Source organism: Anser brachyrhynchus (genome assembly GCF_964034855.1).
Source record: "Anser brachyrhynchus genome assembly, chromosome: 3".
Lineage (NCBI taxonomy): Eukaryota > Metazoa > Chordata > Aves > Anseriformes > Anatidae > Anser > Anser brachyrhynchus.
The window spans coordinates 22,620,257-22,644,094 of record NC_137696.1 but is presented as its reverse complement, the minus strand read 5'-3'; the positions used below and the strand labels follow the sequence as shown (position 1 = coordinate 22,644,094).

The 23,838-nt window shown below is 44.3% G+C and overlaps 1 protein-coding gene and 1 long non-coding RNA gene across 2 annotated transcripts in view; both read right to left on the bottom strand.

Moving 5' to 3' along the window:
- Positions 1 to 4,323: 4,323 nt before the first annotated feature.
- Positions 4,324 to 23,838, bottom strand: part of EHD3 (EH domain containing 3) — a 29,982-nt gene continuing 10,467 nt past the window's right edge. Inside the window, exons 4-6 of the mRNA XM_080587667.1 lie at positions 9,122 to 9,534; positions 7,861 to 8,025; positions 4,324 to 6,359 (exon numbers count right to left, since the gene is read on the bottom strand). Coding sequence (XP_080443793.1) covers positions 5,832 to 6,359; positions 7,861 to 8,025; positions 9,122 to 9,534 — 1,106 coding nt within the window. The 3' untranslated portion in view covers positions 4,324 to 5,831. The remainder of the gene's footprint in view (positions 6,360 to 7,860; positions 8,026 to 9,121; positions 9,535 to 23,838) is intronic.
- Positions 10,318 to 23,832, bottom strand: LOC308193241. Its single transcript, XR_013949483.1, has 2 exons — positions 12,057 to 23,832; positions 10,318 to 11,898 (listed from the first exon to the last, which is right to left on the bottom strand). It is a non-coding gene; the product is annotated as an uncharacterized lncRNA (long non-coding RNA).

Here is a 23,838-nt window from a genome sequence, read left to right as displayed (position 1 = left end):
TGGCTTGGGAGGTGGGTGGGGAGCGTTGCCTCAGCTTCTGTTCCCAGCACTCCTCCTGGAAGGAAGCAGTGAGAGGCCGTCAGTCCGCCTTTCTCCGTGAAATTAGCGAGGCAGGCTCTCTGAAGGAGATTGTTAGAAATATTTGTTGCCTTAGGTTATCCCTAACAGGGCTGGGGTGGAGTTTGCCAGAAAGGACGATGTGTCCCCGTTTGTCACGTTAGCGGTTTATGATCTCCTGCTCTGCGTGGCTTGTTTCTCTCGCCCATGGAGGAGATGCCCGTGCTTCCTGCGTGGTGGGGAACAGCCAGCAGTTTCAGGGAGGTTACACCAACCCCTTCAGGAAGCATAAGCAGCCTTCACAGAGCTCTGCTTCCACCAGCCTGCACACGCACTGCACCCTGGCTGACTTCCAGCATCTTTCTTTCCTCCTACCACCTCATCCCACCTCCAGGTTGCTGCAGCTCCCTTCATGCCTTTGGCGGCGTTTCCCAAAGGCTGGGTTAGGAACAGCTCCTGCTGTGTTGTTTTTGGGGTCCTGCCAGGGGCTGGCTTTCTCTGAGGGACAAGAGGACAATGCTCCATCAATTCTGCCTGTCTCAGAGGGTCGTCTTGTTTTTTTTTCCCCCTGCAGAGGGTGGATAGGAGGCTGTACTTCCCCGCTTCCCTTGTGGGAGGAGGAGGGCAGAGTGGCCTGCTAAGAGGAATTGCTATGAGCAACCACAAACAAAGCCTGGAACTACTCCTCTCAGGTTGTCTCAAGAGCTTTCAAATTCTGACCCAGGGCAGGGAAATGCTGCCAAGATTGCGATGATATGGTGCTTGGACCGAGGTGTGTAAATGATGAAGGGGGAGGGAAAAGCCTAGGCTTTGCCAATCCATAGGCAGCATGTGGGCTTTTCTCTGCTCTGTTCTGCTCAGTGCTGTCCGATGCCTGAACAAGCATCCTCCCTAGCATCCTCCCTCACGCACACAGGGAGCGTAGCTTGTAAGACCAAGAAAGTGCTGGAGATGAAGGACTGGAGCGATTGAACCAGCAGAGCTTAAAGGCAGGCACTGCTGCTGAACCTTACTGCCTCATCTGCTGCTGCTCCTGCGAGGTCTCTTCTGAAAGAAGTACCGTAAATGTTGCACAGACAGCTGCAGGCCACGTGTTATGGTTATCGAGACTGTCAAAGGCCCGAGGACTGTGGTCCTGGACGCTTACAAGACATTGAACTACTTTCGCTGTACAGCATCTCTGATGGCTACAGTTGGCAAGGCGAGCGCATGTATGGCTTTGTCAAGGAATGGTTGCTAGTCATGGCATGTGCCACCTGCCACAGGCCTCGGCTGAGGCATGTTGGAACCAGGGGGAAAAAGAAGGTCTTTGTGTACCGTCAGTGTTTGATCCCTGGGAAGTACACAGCCACTTCTATGGTGTAACTTGAGCCGTGGTTTCTTGGAAGACAGGATGGCCATCAGCCTCCTCTTACCATTTGGCAGGATGAGCCAGGGAAACTTTAAAGACAGTTGGATAGGAATGCTGATGCTTATTTACCTGATGCAATTAGCTGCTTTTTCCATTTAAAACTCTATCAATACATACAGTGTTTGTGCTCCTGACCAGCGAAGGGAGCAGTGGAATGGGTGTGTCATGGTGAATGTGAGCCATGCCTGCTGGGGCTTTCTTCCATTTGGGTAGAGATGAATTGTTTCAAATTATGTTCATCCCACCTTAAATAGTGGCTTTGATACTTTGTCTGCACTGCCTGAGGGATTTGGAAAGCTACCCGGTGATTGACTTGCCTGCACTAGCTTTGAACTTATTAGTAGGTCAAGTTTCTAAACTGAGCCTTGTTCTCTGCCCAGTCTGTATAAGGAGAATAAAACCAGAAAGGTCTCTACGCACAATGAAGGAAAGGGAAAAAAGATGCTACGTTGCAAAAAATCCACAATAGTAAATGTGGATGTTGTAATCGAGCTGTTCCTCTCCTCAGTGCTGTTCTCCACAAGTGTCTCCAAACATACACCTCTCAAGCTTTGAAGGATGTGAGGTCTTATAAGCCTAAGAAGAGGTTAAATAGTTAATTGTGTCCCTTGATCTGTGTAGATATGGAGTCACCTAAACCCTCTTCCCACAGCTGTCCCTATAGTAAGAGAAACACTGAAATAATAGCACAGGAGAAAGTTACCAATGAGGTGCTCTTAGATTAATTTTGGAGAAGTTTTTCCCCAGTTCTCACTGGGCGTTGTTGGAACATTGTCAATCTACGTAAGACCAAATCGTCTGTAACTCCGTGTTCCCCAGCCAGAGGTTGTTATCATATGGACAAAACATTAAGGAACAGCGAGAGCAAGTTAAAGAACAGTTTTCAGATTTAAATCTGAATTTCATTGTTGTATGAAGTTTAAATCAGAACTTAAGGTGATGGAAAAAGTGATTCTATCCTTTTATGTTTGATTGCAAATCCCTCTGAACTCCAACATCCTGGCCAGGATCCAGCTCACAGAGATAATTGGTTCTTGTTAGACTACACCCCTCCTGAAGCTTTATTCAGTGAACGTAGTGTAATTACTACCCTTCCCCTCATATATGTGGTTGTACAGCGCTGTTCAGCCGAACTGTCTGTCTGGTTCCACAGTGGAAATCTTCATTTTAATGAAGCCCAGAGCATGTATTTTCAGATTTTTTTCTCTAAATTCTTCCCAGAAAGGAACAGAAAGAGGAAGACCAAGTCTGCTTCCTATTGAGAGAAAGAAGGGGTTTTTTCTTCTGACCTTGTGAAAGTTCTTCTGCCTGAGGACGGGCAGAGGGGAGTATGAGAGGATCAGAAGAGTGATAACAGTGTGTTCACGTGATACAATCCCCTACCCACAGCCATAAGCAAATGCATAGGTTCCTCTGTACAACTTCCTGGGGAAACCTTGTTCAGTGGTTGAGAAATGTTCCTAGAAAAAGGAAGCACTGCTGGGCACACGCAGTCACTTTCAAGAGCGTGGTTCTGTGAACTGGCAGGAACCCTTCACAAGGCTGCACGAACAGCCTGGAGTCCTGGTGCACTTAGGAAATCATTATCTTTCCCACATGTGTGGTGAATAGTGCGAGATTACCCTAATAGTCATAACTAAGAGAAAGGGGGTGGGGAGTGATGACAGCTGCAGCTGTCGTCTGTGGAGATGGGCGCAGAAAAATGTGCACCTATTCATGGCCACATTGGAGGGAGGCTTCTGGGTTTTTTTTGTTTGTTTGTTTTGTTTTTGTACAGAGAATCTCAGGATGCTTGAGTTACCTTTCATTTCCTAAAGCGCTTAATATGATTGAAATCTTTTGTATGAACTTGTCCGAGCATGGAGGATTATATGTAAACTGCAGCTCTGGAAACAGCATCTCAAGTTGCTGTCCTGCTCCCTCCACTTGAAGAGATGTCTTGTGCGTTGTTGCTGAACCACAAGGCAATCATATTAAGTAACTGTCACTGAAATGCTTTTGGTTTTGTCCTCTGTGATGACTAGGGAAGTTCCACTCTGACAGTGCCAAGTGGCTTTTGAACAAGTGCTGAAAGAAACCCCCCTGCCACACTGCTGCGGTATTGTTTTGTGTGCTTGACCTGAGCTGTCAGAGTTCTAGCGTTAGCTGATGTGCACACGGTGCTTAAACTGGGGCCATTGGGTAGGTGAACTGGATTGAGAAGATAGTCTGCTGATTTCTCTCTAAACCTTTGTTTGTTGCTTTTTGCTCTCCACCCTACGATTTCCTCCCTCTCATCCTGTACAAATGCTGAATGGAAACTCTGCTCACACCCTCTTTTTCCAAGTGCTTTCCCAGGACTATTCCAACTGCTCTCACTCACTCAGTGCATCTCGCTGTCCTGTTCAGGGGATAATGACCACCACAACAAACACGTAAAGAAAGAGTGATGAAGACAGAAGTAAAATTAAAACCAGCAAGATTTAAGACCACTTTTTTTTTTTTGGTGTTCATTCTAGATCTTGATGAATCTGTAGCATTTTCATCCGTGACTGGCAGGAGGAAACTTTCAATACATTCCTTTTCCTACTGAAGTACTTATTTAGATGTTACTTTTCCACTTCTGTTGAATGAGGTGAATCTTGGGTACAGTTTGACTAGCTACAGCAAGTATAACACATGCTTGTGAGCAGACTGCCAGAAAAGGAAATGTGTCTGCAGATGCTAACCAATCATTCAGCAGTGCACACAAGTCCAGCAGGGCAAATCTGTACATGCATGTTGGGGAATGTGCTAAACTCATTTCGTTGCACACAGAAATCAATTTTGTCTTTTCAGCTGTATTTAATCTGGTTATGTAAAGAAATAGACAGATCTGGCCTTTCTTTTTAATAATGTTTTAGGATCAGGGTACAAAAACGGTTAATGTATTAATTTTTAAGACAAGTGATAAATGTAATGCAGTAAGCACATCCTACATACACAATATATTTTTCTATATAATATGAACACAGATATAAAATAAGTTATACTTGTATTGTTTTTTTTCATCACAGTAGGAGCTCAGCTTATATAAAGTGACAACAGGAATTGGAACAAAATGCTGCTTTAAAGCAACAACAAAAAACAGAAGTGTCCGTGCACGGGTGTGTGAAACAAAATAGGAAATCTAAGTATTTCTGCTAAAATGGGGTCTTGAAAAGAGAAATTTTATAGAGCATTAAAGAGACAGGGAAGGTCTCTTGGCTCAGGGCCGAGGTTCTGAAGGGGATAAAGTGTTACTGTGTGGTGAGGAGGAGGGTAGATGAAGGCTGTTGACATTCAGGTTATATTTGTGGGGGCACAGGTAGTGGAGCATGCCCTGCCCGCTGTGTTCTCTGCTCTCGTGATGGACCATCTACCCGACAGTGCTGTGTTCTGTGTTCTTGTCTTTACAGTAAGAATGGGACCTACTAGCTTTCACTGCACACAATGAGTAAACATCGCTTCACAGGAATGATGAACACCACCGTTGTTCAAAGGCTTTTGAAGGAGAAAACACTATCCACTTGTGAAACAATCAGTGAGCCTGGGGGTAGAGTCCTGGGTTTCTCCCCTTCCAGCCCACCTGATGTCTGACTTCAGTATATTCTCCCTCCGTTTCACTCAGGGTGGTTGTTCTCTCGGCCATACTTTGAAAATAAATCACCACCAGGGAATGGATGAGAGGTACAGGTGCTTGGGAATTCCTAGTGCCTGTCCCATAGTAAATAACGAAGAACTCAAGATGTCCAATTGAGAGCCATTTCAGATTGCTTTATTTTTTTAAGGACAGGGAAATGCTTGTAGAACTTGCATCTGACAGTGAACCGGATTCCTAAAATTCTTAACCCAGGGATTCAGAATTTGGAATTTCTTATTAATTAGGAGGTACTCCTTAATTTGGCCAACAGCTTGGAGTCCTTTTTGTGGCTGCTTCTTTGCTATCAAGGATCTGTCTCATTGGGTTTGCAAGACCAATAAACAGCACAACGTGCAGTCAAAGCTCAGGAGTGACACTGGTGGTTAGCAGATTTCTGTTAGCGCCAATTCCACTCTCAAAAGATGCAGCCCACTTGAGGTTTTCCTTCTATCCTGCTTACCAGATAATCCTAGTCTCAGTGTCCTTTCTTCACCTTCATGTTTACAGACTACACATTAGAAAGCAGGGACATTACACTGGAAGAGTGAATTGCATATCATCATGAAGAATGATTGGACTTTTTTGTTCTGCTTTAGTTTTTTCTTCATACAGCAAAATAGGTATAAATTGAAAGGTGACCTCACATCTAAAGGTATAATTTAAGTAAACATATTTTTCTAGATCTTTCTCCCCTCCCTTTCCCTCTCCCTTGCAACCTTCCTTTCATTCTGTTATTTTCCTTTTGGATGGAGGGAGGAGATGGGAAGGTAGCTCATTTGGCAGCTCATGGCCCTCCAACTTGACTTTAATGAGATGATTTGCCAAGGCAAACTCCTCATCATCCAGCATGCCATCTTTGTCAATGTCAGCCAGTTTCCATATCTTTCCCAGCACTGTGTTGGGCAGCTTAGACCTTACCATCTCCTTCTTGGCATTGGCACCAGTTATTTTACCATCAACAGGTGAGAGCGTATAGAAGATCTCATCATACATGGGCTTGTCCCTGGCCACTACCCACTCAGCATCATCAATTCCTTCGCCAGCACCTTCGCCGTAGCCATGGCCAAACGGACCATGTAGCGTGCCCTCGAAGGCTCCTCCCTTCACCATCTGGGTAGGCCGCTGTGACTCCTCCTGGCGTACAAGCACCATGAGCTGGGCGATGTCGTTAGCCAGCATATCTTCCACAGTCTCCAGCAGCTTGCTCTTCAGAGGCTGGAACTTGCTAAAATCTTGGGCCTGCAACTGATCCTTAAAGTGGGACAGGGGAGCAAGAGGTGAGTGACGTGGTTGTGCACAGGGCAGTAACAGCACAGGGTGGGCTCTGGCTCAAAAAACCTACTGCAGATGAGTGGGGAGCACAGCACTCTTCTCTGACAGCCCTGTTCCTCAGCATGTGATAGGGTTTCCCTGGCTGGCATTGCTCTTACATATTCTTTAAGTCCTGCAGAGAATAATCTCCTCTGCTTACAAAGTGGGGCTGACATGGCACAGAGAAAGGGAAGTGATTTACTCCAAGACCTGGGTGATGGCCATATGCGAGTAAGACTTCCCTTCCAGGCCATGTACAAGTGTTCTTCTTGAGAACCAAATTGTTCAAAGCAAGCTGGTTGTGCAGCTCTTGCTGCATCTTCTAGCTGGTGCTCTGCATTTCCCCCCCCTACACACACACACTCTGGTAAAGAAGTGCGACTTTGGCAATAGACTATTTTACAGGTAAATCCCTTGTTATCATGCAGTGCGTATTTCAGATGCCATAAAGACAGTAGAACTTCACAGAATGACTCCATTTTTGTGCTTTTTCACAGCTAAGCAAAAGTGGTTTGAGCAGGGACTGCAGAAAACTCTCTTCATAGAGCTGTAAAACAACCTACAACTTCATCCTTCACCCTACCCATTAAATCCAGTCTATTCACTCCTAATGGAGTGGCATAATTATTTTTTAAACATTGAAACACATTTTAACAAGCAGTGAGTGGGATCTTCTATTGGGTACGCTCTACAGACCTCATTCGAAAGAACTTAGGTGAAATATATTTTTATTAAAAAAGATGAGCAACTGCTGGGTTTTCCATAGGGAGCTTATAATGGCTTCAACAGCCAGTAACTGCAAAGAGGTTTCTGCTTGGACTGAAGCCACACAGCAACGTAGCCTTGCCCAGCATTGTTCAAGTATACAATATAAGGCCCTGATCCAAGGTCCTTTAAAGTCTTTGACTTGTATGAACACTGAATCAGGCCTCAACTTTGCAGCTCAGAAAAACTGCTTCCCTGCTTAAAATAGATAGGGAGCTTTAAGTTTTCACTGCCTCCTTCATCCCCAAGTCTTTCTAGAAACAGAGCAAAGTAGAGGACAAAAAGATAAAGCTCCTGAGGAGATGCATGTATATAGGCTTCTGGGAAATGTATCTTTTTATTTAATATAGATTAGCAGTATTCTTAGGTCTAGAAAATCTGAAAATGGAGCCTGGAATTAAAAATAAAGAAAAAGAGAGCAAATGATTTGTTGTCAAATGCTACTTAGGCAAAGACTTGAGAAACGAAGGCAGCTGTAGCTTCATATGAGCTCTATGTGCAAAAAATGTTTATGCCTAAACATAGACTGCACACAGTTCAAGGCTCATTCCAAGACCACAACAGGCCTTTCACACAGGCAACGATAATAAAGGTCTGTATTGTGGCTTCTGTCATATTCCCTGCAGTTACTCTTTCCTTGTATGTTCGGTGCTCTGGACAAGATACCACCACTTACCTGCATCTTTCTCAGATTAGGGAAGTCTCCTGGTGAGATCTGATGTTCCCGTTCAATGCGGGCATAAATCTCTCCCAAGTTGTTAACAAGCTCTTTCTTTTTATTGTCTTTCCCAAACACGGAGGGCATTTCTTTCTTTAGAGAGCTGATGATGTAGGCATGGACCTGAAGGGCATTAAATGATATGGAATGAAAAAGACAGGTGCTAAAGAACACATCATGGTTTTCCCAACAAACAGTACCTGTCTGTAGGAGTCAACCCATCTTGTCCCATCCTGAGGAGCAAGCTTAGCTCCTCAGCACGCCTGTATCTGCTGATTATCACTCTAGTGCTAAGTGCTGCTCAGCTGTGTCCAAACATACAGGTTCTAGAACTCCAGACTTTGTTTAATGTAGGAATGAACCTTTGACTTACATGACACTCTGCTACTGAGTACTCTGGTACTCTGTACGAGGACTGTACAGACCCAGAACAACCGCTTTCATTAAATTCAGTTTATATTATACTTCCTGTTAGCACTGGTGATTCTGGAAGGCAGAATCTATTCTAGTATCCCCAGCAGAAGTGACTGATGGCAGTGAATTTTATATGAAATATTCTGACACATCTTTATTTTGTGGATGCGGGGGTGGGAGAAGCTTTTTCTCTTTCACAGAAAGCTTTTGGGCATCTTTCAGTCTCTCTTTCTCAGTTGATATGGGTCTGCTCCCTGTGCTCTGGAGAGCTTAACTCAGCTCATTCTAAATAATCAGAAATAGAATTTCTGGCAGTGCCCTTGATATATACGTGTGTGTGTGTGTGTATATATATATATATATCTTTCATGTTTGTGGAAGGCTTATCTGCCATTCTTGTCACTCTCCATGTCCTCTGCATCCATCTAGGTTTCTCTCTTTAAGGCAAAAGACCCCCAGACTCTTACTTCCCTTGGTGTGTGATTCTGACACAGGGAATTGGTTTTAATTCTCAAGTTGCTAGCACAGTGCAGCTGCTTTCTACATCCCCTCAGGTGCTACCTTCTTTGATCTGTGAGCAACTCTTCACTCAGGCTGATAACTGATGCACTAAGCAAAGGAGGAATATTCTTCATTGACGTGCATAGGACAAACACACTAGGCCTCTGAGTGAAATAAGAAGGGGAAGAAGAGCAGTAGGATCCACCAGCTATGCAAGCTAGACCAGCCAAAACCACTTTCCCATACCCTGTGTACTGCATACGGCCCAAACTGAGTGCCTGGGCTCTCCTGTGCCAATACCCACCTTGGCCAGCCGTGCCCGCTTGATGAGATCATTCAGCTTCCTTAGGGCTGCGTTGCGGGGAAGGCTCTGGATATCCCTGAACAGGTCCTGCTCCTCTGCTTCAAACAACTTCCGGTTGTCAGGGATGAGCAACGGATGGGACCAGAAGGAGCCGATATAGACCCTGATGACCTCAGGAGTGTTGACAATCTTTCCCAGGGACCACATAAGGGCACCGTACACCCTCATCAACTGCTGGGTCTCTATTTGGTCAGCTTTGTTGAGAACAACTCTCATCTTGTCCTCGTGGTTCTTCAGGGCCTTGATGACCTCAGAGAATTCATCTGAGATGTCCAGCTTGTGCGCATCAAAAAGAAGAATGATGCGGTCAACCCGCTCCGCAAACCACTCCAGGACAGCAGCAAAGTCGTAACCTACAAGGGATGGAGGAAGAGCAGAGATACACATGCACAGGTGTAGAGAAGCCTGGTGGTCATACCTGAATCATGCCATCTGAGGGTATGCTTGCAAAGAGAAAGCTTTCCCCTAGCAGCTCAAGTAGCTTGATAAAGTGAACAAGAAACCTCATTCTTTGCCACAAAGAGGGTAGAGAGGGAAGTGCTCTTCATTCTGAAACATCTAAGACTTGCACATTTAAGGATGGTTCTCATCTTCTCCAGATTAAGAGATCACCCAGGAAGTCCTGAACTCGTTACAAATGCTTTGTTCAATTGTACATCTTAGGCAAACTATGTTCAAACAGCTACTGCAGACGTTTTGCATGTAACAAGACAGGGACGTCTAATTTCTGAATTACTGGCCATCAGCAAAGCCTACAAATGCAGAAGAAAGCTAGATAATTAGTATTTGCACCCAGACCTGTTTGAGATTTAGATCTCTACTGCTTAATAACGCTCAGGTCTAGTCTAGTTGTGTGACTGTCCCATACAATTCAAAGCCCAGGATGCAAATAACCTGTCATGGCTGAGTAATCATCCTCTCACATCTGCTGCATGTGCACGAAGCAAAATTAATTGTTTACTTTGCTAAGTACTTGCTACTTAGACAGTATTGCCATGAACAGCAGAGCTGGACTCAAACTAAACACACTAGTTTCAAATTTCACTTACTTCAGAACTAAGAATAAAGGCACGATAAATAATGTGTGTATGTTTTAAAAATGACAGCAACAAAACAAGCTTTTTTTTTTTTCTTCCCCTAGCTCTGTGGTGTTTCTACATCTTTTTTAAAGCCTCACCAAGAGACTGGTGCTCTCTCTCTCTGCTCTATAAGGCTCTCATGCTGTGCAAGATTTGGGGTTATCTGTGTTGCCAGAGTGCTGCACTCTGTTAAGAGAACTGTCCTCATTAAAAACCTTTACCAGTACTGCTTTGCAACACAGCTTTTTTCCTGGTGGGCAGGAATAATCAGGACAGAGCACGTGCTATTTGCATTCAAATCCTTGAACGTAATTTTTTAGTTTTAGCTTTCATGAATAAATGTATAAGAACTAATTCAGTGCCTTCCCCACTCCCTTTGTTTGCCCCTCTATCCTCTCATCTCTCCTAGAGCACAAATAATGCATCCTACTCTTTAGATGAGGGCTATGGAAGGGAGGACTGCAGAGCTCTGATCTTGATTTTAGCCACTGGCCTTTTCTATCTTGTGACTTTAAGCAAATCAGGGTGAAACCCTGACTCTGAAGTCAGGAGCAAAGCCCATGTGAATGTTTCTCTTCAGATACATGAATTCATGTTAGGTGTTTGCTACTAAGAACTTCTTTACAACTGCAAAGTACTATTACGAGGCTGTGTTTTGTCTCGGTTATAGTTTGCTCATAACAAACAAACAAAGGGGTGAGAGGAGACAAATGTGCTCTGCCATTTAAACAGCTTGCCCTGCTTTCTTCCATGTGATCTACAGAAATCATAGAGCAGAAGGCCACTGGCTTGTCACTCCATTAATGTGCAGTGGTGTCTTTTCCAGCAGCAACAAGTGATACCGGTCCCTAGCTCTTCACTCACCTCACATTTGATGCTGAGAGCTTCAGAGAATTCAGCTAGTATTACCTTTAAGAGAGACCTGCTCAACAGTCAATAAACTGTATTTATATGACTTGTCCAGTCCATGTGTCTGACCTCACACGTTCTCGTGAATCAGACCTTATAGTTGAAATAAAGTTGGTTCTGCTTGCTTTCAGATGTCAGCAGTCTTTTAACCTTAGAGATTTTGCCTGCAAGGAGCTCATTTCCATGGGTTTAACCACGTAGCTGTTTTAAAGCTATCTTTATTTCTTTTCTAAATTGTACTAGGACACGCTGGCAGCAGAACAGCATCAATCCCAACACCTTATCTCACTTGGACTTGGTTCAGGCTCTAAGTTCTCCCTCTGAGGAGATCAATAGGTTTGCAACTGGGGGAAAAAACACTAACTTTGCTAAACACAGGATGCACATCTATACCTAATGGTCAGTTCGGCTTGGGCTGTGCTGGAAATCAGTGGCAGGATAGCTTATTCTGCATATGCAGCCATACAGCTTGCTCTTTCACCATGGGAACAATTAGTGTGACTTTGTTCAGAAAAGTTTGTGCATTGAATCTTATGAAGTCTCCTTGACTGGGATGCTTTTTGTCACGCTGGCATGTGTTTGAATTGCGCCATGACTGCTTTTCCTAGCCTTTCCTTGAAAGATCAAAGGAGAAACTGAGTCATACTCTCTAGGGCACCTAGTAATGTTACAGCCATGTCCTGTCTCAGACCAACATGGATGGTTTCCCTCCAGCAATACAGATGAGTTCTTGGTCTAATCTCACACTGAAATAAACTGCCAGAAGAACGTAGAATCAGGCCCTATGCATCTGTGAAATAAAAATTGGGAAAAAAAAATATGAAGTGAGGCTATAATGCTTAAATTTAGTTACACAATGAGTAACACAATGAGCAGCAATACAAAACTGCTGCTAGGCTCTTCAGGGCGTTTAGCAGGGGCTCGGATGAGGTGGGGAAGGCGTCTGCGTCTGACACTCAGCACAGCTTCCAGTGATTCAGTAAAGGTAGGGAGTCATTTGAAAAGAGGAAAGAAAAAGAAAAAGTAGCACTGTAGTTTTGGTATTAGCAGAGGACTTGGGAGGCTGAGGTCTGCCCATTGATCTGCCTGGTTCTCGGGATTTGTCTAAAAGGATCTTTAGTTGCTTAGCTCCATTGATCTGTTGATTTTAAGATGTGTCAAGCCAAGATCTACAGCAGCACTTCAGGTATCTGCTCTCTGAGTGTCTATTTCTTATTCACAGACAAAAATGTTGCTCTACCCAAGAGGAAAAGGGAATTAATATATGCTGGGATCTTCATATGTTCCTAGCTGCTAGCGTAACATACAGTTAGTCCAGAATGTCCTTGTAGAGTTCATCAAATGTCTAGATTGATAGGCAGAGCATCTTTCTTTCCCAGCTTCTTTGTGTGTTTAGAGATAATCTACTGACAGCTGTCCTGCACATCTCTATTAAGAGAGAACTAAGCCCTAAGAAGTATCAAATATTGATGTTTCAGAGCAGTCACAACAGCATGGGCTGACTTACATCCTGTGCTGGGACAGAAGCCTGATCCCCACATACTCCTTCTCCTTGTATGCGTCCCACTTCTGGCATTTATGGGAATGTGTGAGGCCTTTCCTCTTGGTGCTAAGCAAGAAACTTCTCTCCCTGTGTGCAGCTCTATGAAGTGCTAATCATACCTGCACTCTCCTGTATGGAGGTACTTGCCAGGAAAACTAAGGTATTTTGCTTCTAAGTGACAGAATTCTTCAGAGATAGAAAAGAGGATAAAAACTGTGTGTTTTTCCTTTACATATAGTCTGACAAGTGGAAAAGGCAGGCGGGACAGACCTCTGTTTACAACCATCTACTTGGAGTCAACTCTCAGAGCTCTGTGATGGTATTTTCCCACACAGACAGTTGCCTAGAGAATTCCCACATGGGAAATCTACAGGGTTGACTTTCTAGTTTTGCTTTTAGCATATAAAAGAGTAGATCTGGAGCAGAGAAGCATTTGGATAGCCGGAGACAGGGTATAAAACTCTAAGGAGAAGCAAGCTATTAGTGAAGATATTTAAAAATAAGGCTAAACTAATATTTTAATGTTTAGTTCAGAACTCATTTTCAGAGGACTTCTCTATAGCATGGAGAACTCAGGACGTTTTGCCTGGCTGAAACCAGAGCTGGAACACCTGAAAACGCAAGGCTCATTGTGTAACTAAATTTAAGCATTATAGCCTCACTTCATATTTTTTTTTCCCAATTTTTATTTCACAGATGCATAGGGCCTGATTCTACGTTCTTCTGGCAGTTTATTTCAGTGTGAGATTAGACCAAGAACTCATCTTGACCTACTGTCAAATTAGGAGTTTTCCGTCCAGAGTGTCCCTCTTGATTTGCAAAGTTGAATTAATAACTCTGCGGATGTGTTATGTTTTTTTATGCCCTATCTCAGTGTTGTAGAGTGTTGCTAAGGCCTCTCACAAAGGCAGCCAGATTTGGCAGTGTGTCACTGATGGGCGAAGCTATCCACATACCATAGCAGTTTATTGTGAAGTTAAATGGCATTTGGGAAGCCAACTGCTTGCCAAAGTTGCATAAATGCGAAAGAATTATTACAGGGATGTTCACGCAAAATGTGAAGGGGAAAATTTTCTCTTCAGTAATTCCTGGTTGTTTATGGTTACACTTCTACTTCTGTTGAAAAACATACCTATTTTAACACGCTTTAATACCGCTGATGTGGATTGTTTCACAACCTCCAGAGAAGGCTGTGAAAGAAGAACACGAACAGAAAATGAATCCCATCTATACAGTACTAGAAGAAATGGGCAAGATGAACATACCATTTCCTTCTATCAGATATTCTTTCACGGGGACAGATTTCATTCTGGCAGCATGAGAAGGATTCAACAGATTTAACACAAAGCTGACAAGTCAGATGACTGTCAGTAGATTCATCCTGTAGAGAAAACGATTTTCTTGCAGACACCCTGACACCTAGACGCTGCAAGGCAGACTGTGGCTTTATGAATACTTGTCTGTGCACTGTTGGAACACCTGGCAGCAAGTATTTAACTAAGATACGGCAGGATTATGCAATTACTTTTCTGTCAAGTCAAAGAATGACACAGTCTTTACGTTGACTCCTTGAAGACAAATGATAACAGACCCGGCATAAAACCTGCCTGGCTGTAACATTTTAAAGCCATTTAAACCAGCAATGAGCGTGCATGTAACAGTTCAGCATCGGTTTTGTCTGATGGTAAGCACACTACTCAATTTCCTGTCTTGTGGAACTACAGGCACAGACCCTGTGGTGAGGGTCAGGTGGGATGGAACGAGGAAAGTAAGATGAAGAAATGTTGAAAAAATAAAGCTGTTTTTTTTTTTTTTTGTGGCAGGTATCTGACAGCTTGCTGTCACTAATGTTTTAAACTGTGCCGCTGCTTCTAGCAATTTACCTCCTTCCTGGTGAGTTTAGTCCCTGGGAGCTCCCTTCGTACTATCCATCTAAATCTGGTGTGTTCCAGAGACTGAAAGCCCACTAGATCACAGCCCTCAAGAGGGAAGTTTTAATACAGTTTCCATCTGTCCCTATCTGTCAACTGATAGATTGGCATTGTGTGTCACGTGTCTGAGGGCAACATCAGAAGAAGACACAGTAGTTAGCTGGAAGAACAGATATTGACTACCTAGAGAAGGAGCAGCTCTCAGAGATGAAATTTAAAACCTATTCCAGGGAGCTAATTACTTGGTTTGTGTTTTTAAATTGCAGAAGTGGGTTTGGAGGCTGGGTCTAGCTGGTAATTGTGATGGCCTGCTGGAAAGCATTTCAGGGAAAAGACTCTGTCCAGGCTGAACAAGCAGGCAGTCCACGCTGGAAAAGGAGAATGTACCAAGAGGAGCAGGTGCCTCCTGAGTGTGGCAGATAGCTGTAAGCAAAGGAACAGTAAGACAATGTGATGGTCAGAGGGAGGAAATAAAGGGAGGAAAGGAGGAGGAAGTGCTACACGAAGTGAGTAGGACACACAAAGTGAGTGGGAAGCAAGGCAGGGGTGGCTGTTGTGAGGGAGGGATGGTACAGACGTGGGTGACTGTAAGGTGATAGAAACCGAAGCAGGGGAGGGTAGAGAACAATGATTTAGGTAAGTTTCTGTGAAGGTGAGGAGCTGGTTAAACCAGCCAGGAATGGATTAGAAAGAATGATGAAAAGAGAGGGATGGATATTGCATATACCTCACTGAAGCTCATCCTAAACCATCTTTGTGAAAAAGCTGCTTCCTTTCTGGGAGTGGCTGCCTTCCAATGGGATATGAAGAGATTTATGTAACGTGTGTCTGTGGGTGTGTTGGGAAGTAGACAGAAATTCCACAGGATGAGAATACTTCTATGAATGATATGTCATAATTTCTAGAGCAGGTTTCTAGAGCTTGCTGATTAGTTCTGCCTTTGCCTATACCTGAAGAAATCATCTGTCCTAGAGCTGGTGATTCACAGCAATAGGAGCCGCATGCTCCAGTCAGTGCTCTGCACGGCCTCTCCCTCAGTACCAAGAATTAATGGAAATGTTACATCCATTTTGGAGGCTTAAAGGTTTCCAAAGCAAAAGTAAAGGGACTCAGCTCTCCACAGCAAATCTGCATAATGTTCTTAGCTAGGAAATGTGGGCTGGTGTCAAATTTCTAATGCTAACATTTACATGAATAAGTATCTGGAGTGGCATACCAGGGACTTTGGCTTTCATGTTGTCTAGAGCAATGGTTTCATGCTTGAGAAGAGACTAGGAGACTGATGAGGCTCCTGCTTTATGTCAGTGGAAACTAAGTGAAATCTCACTAGACAAGTTCAATTCAGGTGGACTAAAACTGATGAAAACATTGTCCAGAGCCAAGTCTTCTTACAACAGTAAGCTTCTATGTACACACAACAGAACTTTTCCCCTTTACCTGTTACTCATTTATATCTTTGTTATTTCACAGAATCACAGAATGTTAGGGATTGGAAGGGACCTTGAAAGATCATCTAGTCCAATCCCCCTGCCGGACCAGGAACACAATTTGTGGCAGATGGACTGAGCATCTCATGGTATCTAGGCCAATCCTCAGAACAGTCCATAGCCAGATTTTGAGACCTCAGGAGGTATCTGAATCCAGGCTAGGTTTTCCAGAGATACCAATTTTCCAGAGCAGTGCTGATGCACAGACAGAATTCCAAGAGGTTTTTCACTATAGTGTCCAAACACAAAGTGAGTTCTCCCAATAAACAGTTTGAATCTTGGGAGCGTTCATGCTTGAAAATCAGGTCTGCAATGGCCACCAGTATTGAGTCTTCAGGTAACCAATCGATAGTTTCTGCCAGTGACGAGGAAACACGCTCCTCCTCTGCTGTTACTCAGGACACTGCAAGAGTGCATGATGTGCAAAAATAATGCAAACTGAGATATTGTTGGGCATGACTGTCCTTCCTTAATGGAGGAGATACTTAGGAAATGTCTGGAGTGCACAGGGGACAGACGATAAAATGTACAAATTCAACAGTTCTAAAAAAATCAAACTTGCTTGGTTTAAAAAAAAAAAGGACTTGCCATATATTAACAGGAGTTAAAAGAAACAGTAACTAAATAACACAGACCTTTCTATTTGCACAACTAAATACTTAATCTCATTTCTTTTGCATTTTATTTTTTCTCTTCCAGTTTTGGAAACGCAAAACATAGCAGTATTCCCACCCCAAATCATGAGGACAGCTCCTCTCTTTCCACCTCTCCCTCAGACAAAACGAACTTGGTCTCCTCTATAAAATATATAATCTTGAGTTTTTGTTGCATCCGACTTTCAGGTTAGATGAGTTAGTCAGGCTAGTGGCTTCAGATATTTCTACGAATAAAAAGGGACAGATGTGTGCAGGTTTTCTGCTCATTTTTGTTCTTACAGGAAGCACAGAGCTATGTCACTGTAGAACTATGTGACTGCCTTTCAGTGGGACAGCATGTGTGTGAGACTATGCTAAAGTCAGGGAAGTTGGCAGCGTTGCTACTGCACTGTAGTCATGGAAGTGAACTGTGAGGCCACAACTCATCACACTGCACTTTCACCCTCCCGGGTGGAGTGAAACACAAATAGTCACAGGGGACTATTATAGCAAATGTTTGAAATGCCTCCTTTTTAAATGCTTTCAGGGTATATCATACTGTTCCCAGAACACGTGACAAAACTCCTAAAAAAAACAAAACAATAAAAAAACACAACTTGTTGCTATTGGTAAGAAGTCAAGAAAGAAGATCCTGGTAGATACAGGCCTGTAAAATTATGGAGAAGATTATTCTGGGAGTCACTGAAAAACGTCTAAGGGACAACACAATCATTGGTCAGAGCCACCATGGGTTCACTAGGGAAAGGTCTTATCTAACAAACTTAATTTCCTTCCACGACAAGGTCACCCAGCTAGACCAAAGGAAGCCAGTCGATGTGATCTTTCTGGATTTCAGTAAAGTATTTGATATTGTCTCTCACAGTATCCTTCTAAACAAAATGACCAGACTATAGTTAGATAAAAGCCTAATAAGACGGGTGAACGATTGGCTGATGGGTCAGGCCCAGAGGGTTCTTGTAAATGGGATTACATCAGGCTGGCGACTTGTCACTAGTGGGGCTCCCCAGGGCTCCATTTTAGGACCAGTCCTCTTCAATGTTTTCCAAAACAATTTGAAGGACTTGAGGGTTTTTTGAGCAAGTTTGCGGATACCAAATTGGGTGGAGCTACTGACTCTGTCAAGGGTGGGGAGGCATTGCAGAGAGATCTGGGCAAATTAGAGAGCTGGGCAATCACCAACAGTATGAAGTTTATGAAGAGCAAGTGCTGAATTCTGCATCTGGGAAGGGGCAACCCTGGCTATACGTACAGACTGGGCAACGAGACACTGGAGAGCAGCTCCGCAGAGAGGGATCTGGGGGTTGTGGTTGACAGCAAGCTGAACGTGAGCCAGCAGTGTGCCCTGGCAGCCAGGAGGGCCAACCGTACCCTGGGGTGCATCAGGCACGGCATCGCTAGTTGGTCGAGGGAAGTGATTGTCCCGCTCTACTCTGCGCTGGTGCGGCCTCACCTCAAGTACTGTGTGCAGTTCTGGGCACCACAGTACAAAAAGGACATTAAACTGTTGGAGAGTGTCCAGAGGAGGGCTACAAAGATGGTAAAGGGTCTAGAGGGGAAGACATATAAGAAGTGGCTAAAGTCACTTGGATTGTTCAGCCTGGAGAAGAGTAGACTGAGGGGAAACCTCATTGTGGTCTACAGCTTCCTCATGAGGGGGAGTGGAGAGGCAGGTGCTGAGCTCTGCTCCCTGATAACCAGTGATAGGACTCGAGGGAATGGCTTGAAGCTGCAACAGGGGAAGTTCAGGCTGCGTATCAGGAAAAGGTTCTTCACCGAGAGGGTGGGTGGTTGGGCACTAGAACAGACTCCCCAGGGAAGCGGTCACAACACCAAGCCTGCCAGAGTTCAAGAAGCATTTGGACGATGCTCTCAGACACATGGTCTGTTTTTTTTTTTTTTTTCTGTGGTCCTTCAGGGACCCAGGAGATGGACTTGATGATCCTTGTGGGACCCTTCCAACTTGGAGACTCTATGAGTCTATCGTACCCTAAACATTTCATGAAGTGGGAGAACATTATTCTGCGATTCTATGATAACATCAGTTCTCTTGGTGTTTGCTTTCTCTTCCAACTACGGCTGTTCAAAACATAGTCTGAGAGCTCTGCAATTGCCCAAGACTGTTATTCATTTACATTTTTCCTTTCACTGTCAGGCTGGTGAGTAACTAAATATCCCAGAGTGAAGCTACTGGTAACTGGGAAGTTTTCCTTTCCAAGAGGGAGAACAAGGCTAGTATGTTTTCCCTTGGCTATGGGAAGCCTGGGCTGTACTGCAGTCAGCAGAATGGAACTGGGTGGAAGGCTGGAAAAAGGCTGGAATAGCATGTACTGGAAAGAACATGCCCTGATGAGAAGGACTTGAGGGTGTTGGTTGAAGAAAAGCTCAATGTGAGCCAGCAGTGTGCGCTTGCAGCCCAGAAAGCCAACCATATCCTGGGCTGCATCAAAAGAGGAGTGGCTAGCAGGTTGAGGGAGGTGATTCTTCCTCTCTACTCTGCCCTCGTAAGACCCCATCTGGAGTACTGCATTCAGCTCGGGGTCCCCCAGCACAAGAAGGACAAGAAAGTATTAGAGTCAAGAAGAAGGCGAGAAAGATGATCAAGGGACTGGAGCACCTCTCCTATGAAGACAGGTTGAAGGAGTTGGGGTTGTTTAGCCTGGAGAAGAAAAAGCTCCAGGGAGTCCAGCAACTTTCCAATACCTAAAAAGGGGCTATTTGTCAGCGGGTCCTAGCGATAAGAGAAAGGGGAATGGCTTCAAACTAAAAAAGGGTAGATTTAGATTAGACATTAGGAAGAAGTTCTTTAATGTAAGGGTGGTGAGGCTCTGGAACAGGTTGCCCAGAGAAGCTGTGGATGGCTTGGATCCCTGGTGGTGTTCAAGGTCAGGCTGGATGGGGCTTTGACCAGCCTGGTCTAGTAGTGGCAGGGGGATTGGAATTAGATGATAGTTTAAGGTCCCTTCCAACCTAACTCATTCTTTGATTCTATGAAAGAAAGCTGCTGGGGAATGACACTGACAGTCCTCATCTCTTGACTGTGACCTTGTGCTCATTGCTAATAATGCAGGAAAGGGAGGAGGTGACATACATCGGGTGAAGATGAAGTGTTCAGCATGTATTCAGGAAGCATGACCCTAAAACAGGGATCAAATACTATTTGGCAATGGCTTTGTTTAACTTGGCAGACTTGGATCTGCTTAGCTCAGGGCGTGTGTAGGTCAAGACTGATGGTTAGCAGAGACTGTGAAGCTCATTGTCCAGGGATGCACTGCTACTGAAGTGCCTGAGCTGCTGTTACCAGGTGGCTCAGTTAGTGACTGCACAAGACGATGAATTATGAGTAAGTCCTAGCTCCTGTCTTGGTTCTGCTGTACTGAATGACCTGATCCATGGTCCTCCCCTTTGTCCTCATTTATTTCAGTACAGTTCCTCCCTTTCTCATCTTCCATCCCACCAGGATGGTGAGGGCTCATCATGTGACACCTGAACAGTGCTTTGTAAATGGATAGCATCTGTATTGTTACCAAAACTGTCAGAGTAACCGAGACTGTGCTGCTTTGGTACATACAACTCTCTCTCCTATAAGTATCTCTGCAGCCTGCTGTTGCAATAAATTAAAAAAAAAAAAAAAAAAAAAAAGGACCTGGAGTGAGGGACAGGGCAATCTGATGACATTCTTTATATGCGAACAAAGTATGTAATAAAGACCAGAGGAGAAATGGTTGCTCTCTAGGCAAGGTGAGTACAGAAGCAGTGATAACCAGAATGCTTTGTGCCATGGCATCCTGGGAATACTTCTCACCAGGCTTGTAAATGTAAATCTGTGTATCCTAGGGATCTAGCTACCATACCCATGATACCACGGGTGCCTCTCACAAAGGAGCATACAAGTCACAGGAGCGCGGTATGACACACCAGTGCAGGCAGCTCCTTGGCTACACCTTTTTACCAAAATCTGAGTACAGCAGAAGCTGTATCAGTGCTGGTGATCTCATTGCATGTGCAGGAGATGTGGATTTCAGATGACAGATTGCATCCCCCCTTCGCTGCTTAACAGGCCTAGACCTGCACGTCTGCTAGTGGGAAACAACATGGGCTGCTCTGTGTGGGGAAGGTGGCGCATATGAGATCACGTAGCGTTGTCCTGGAAGAGAGCCAGGGCAGAGTTCTGCTTCTGTCTTATGTGGCTTTCCTTGGAGGAAAGCTTGCCACCCCTTTGCAAAGCCCAGCTGTATGAAGCTGACTGCTGCTGGCTTTAACACAGGCACACTGGTGCTTCTCAGTGCTGCCTGCCCACTGGGGGAGGCATTGCATTTATCTGTCGCGTTAGCCTTTACAACAGCAAACAGGCAGTGAAGTTAAGTCAGTGTAGTTCAAACAGATGAGAGGCTTCAGAACCTGGTCTTGGCCCCTGAATCGTTCCTGGAAAGACAGCTTCCTTGCTCCTGGTCCCTGAAGCATGGATGCAACAGGGCACATGATGAGCCCTGATGGATTGCTAAGCTGGCACTGTATAGATTAATTAATGTTCTTAATAGGAAAAGACAGACTTCTGACATTCCCATCAAGAGGAATTTCCTATTTTTAGAAATGCTGCTGGTTCACATGGGATGGGCAGGGCAGGAATGCCTGCCATATCTTCTGCATTTGTACTTTCCCTCTCAAATTTATGACAGAAAGCTGCTTTGCTACCCCTTCCCTTCCCTGATTCTCACTGGTACTCTGATCTGAGGGTCTTAAAACATACATACTACTGGCAAATAATGGGGGTGAGCAGAGCTACCCTCCTCCCAACAGTTAAGGAACTGGGAAGTCTCCTGGGAAACCTCTCCCAGGTTTTGCTACATTCCCAAGTGAAATCTGAGCAGGCTGGAAGGTAGAGAAGGCCAGAAGCATTTTGTTGCATCAGCAGTTTTTGGCACTGTCTTGTTTTCTGTCTAGAAACTGCACTATTGCTCTGTCTGCCTCCAAAACCAATCTGCTGATCAGGGCAGCTGGCTTACAAGCCTAGTGGCAAATGTACCAGCCTCACCACTTTTTTCTGTTTCTCTGCCGTGACAGCCAGAAGGCGAGCACTCCCTTTCAAACACTGGCTTCCTTGAGAAAAGCTTAAGCTAATCCCTGGCAACAGTCCTTCCTAAATTTAAGCACCTCAGCCCTCTTCTGACTTTCTGCTCCCTGGGCTGGATCCCCTGCAGACAGAAATCAATGGAGCTCTTCCAGCTTCAACAAAGTTATGTTGATCTAAACTGGATGAGGAGCTTGTCCTCTAGCTATTGAAAAGCCATCTGATGCGGCCCACGTGACCAGCTTTGGGCTGTCCTGGATATGTGTGAGGATCTCACCTAACCTGTACTTTGGGCTGTCCCCTGATGCTTAGAGAGGTGTTTGTTGCCTTGGGTTGAAGTGCACCAGTGACTTCCCTAACAGCACACAACTGTGTATCAGGTGTATTCTGGCACTGCTGGTATTTACTCACGTGGCCATAGGAATGGGACACCAAGGCCCCCGGGAGACTGATGGAGAAATTTTGCCAAACGAGTAGCAAGAAGTACCAGTACATTTTGCAGGTGGATATTTTTAGTACTGGAAGTAGCTGGAAAAGAGGAAAATCTTGCAATGTATGTCAGGACTTGAAATGATGAGGAGAGCTGGGAAAGGGTTTTGGAAAGCCTTTTTTGCCACTTGAAATGGGTCAATTTTGACTCATACGTGATGTTTTTTTAAAGAAAGTGAAAAAAATTGGTTTCTCCTAAGCAAGTTTTCATCATAATAATAGTTCCAGAAGAGAACTGTGCACTTCCAGTAGCATTTTTGACTGAAAAAATGTTTACACCATGTAATTTAAGCTTTGATTGTCTCTGCTTTGAAACATTTTCTGTTGAAAGGAAGAATTCTTGCACACCTCTGACGGTGTCTGCATCTTGCTACCTCTTGTAGACTGTCTGGAAGGAATTCATGATCTCCTAGCAGTGCTAAGACCCACGCTGGAAAAGCTTAATGTGAGTCTTCAACTAACTCTAGCTATCTTTTATAGCTTTATTGATGCTGCTTTAGTTGAGCTTCCTATGGTGGAAGATCCCAGTAAAATGAACAAGGGCTGGCTCTGTGCAAGGTAGTTCCTCGATGAAAGAGAAAAGGAAGTCTCGAAGAGCAATTTCAATGCACAAGCGAGTTACAAAACTGAATCAACAGAAATCTTATGGGACAGGACACTGAAATATGGGAAAGGCCTCAGTACTTTTAAGTAGCGCCTGTGCTGCTGAAACTTAATTGTGCATTGCTAATCGGCAGTGTGAATGAGAATTGATCTCCTCAAACTCAGACATGTGTCATTATCATGCTTTTACTACTTTCAGCTTTCTTCCAGTAAAATGTACAGTTACCAGCTTTATCTCAGGAACCTGCAAAAAATGTGAGCTATGCCACCATCATCTTACAGAGTAAGAAAATGACTGCAAACATTAGGTTCAAAGTATCAAGATATTGTCCACTTCAGAGGGTCATCCTGAGCCACTAAGAGACTTTGAGCTATTCATCAGTATTAGTATACGAATACCATTTAGTATCGCCACGGTTTCCAGATTTGCAACTGCAACAAGGAACGTGAGTGCCAGCTTAGACCTTATCCAGTCCAGCATTAGATTCAGGAAGCCTGGGCAGTGTAAGAAACCCGCTAGGCCAACTGGAAAGAAACCAGGTTGATTGCCATGCAAACCTCGCCTATGGCTCATCAATAGGTCGCTGAAAGCAATTGCTTCTGCAAAGCAGATAGGTATTATTTGACACTTTCTGATGGGAATCTGTTCTACTAGGGAATACCAAACAGATATAAGTATTGCTGACACTGTCAGCAACCTTACCTGATAGCACTTAAATTCTCCGTAGCAGATAGCAAATCAAGTTCTAAGGGACATCAGTAGTCATGCCGTATCTCTGAGAGGCCCCTACTATTGTTTCTGTCTAGAATTTGTATAGCTTAAGAGGAAACTCACATAGTCCATTTGATTTTAACTACTGTGATTTGGAAAAGAACTGAACTTGGGACTTAC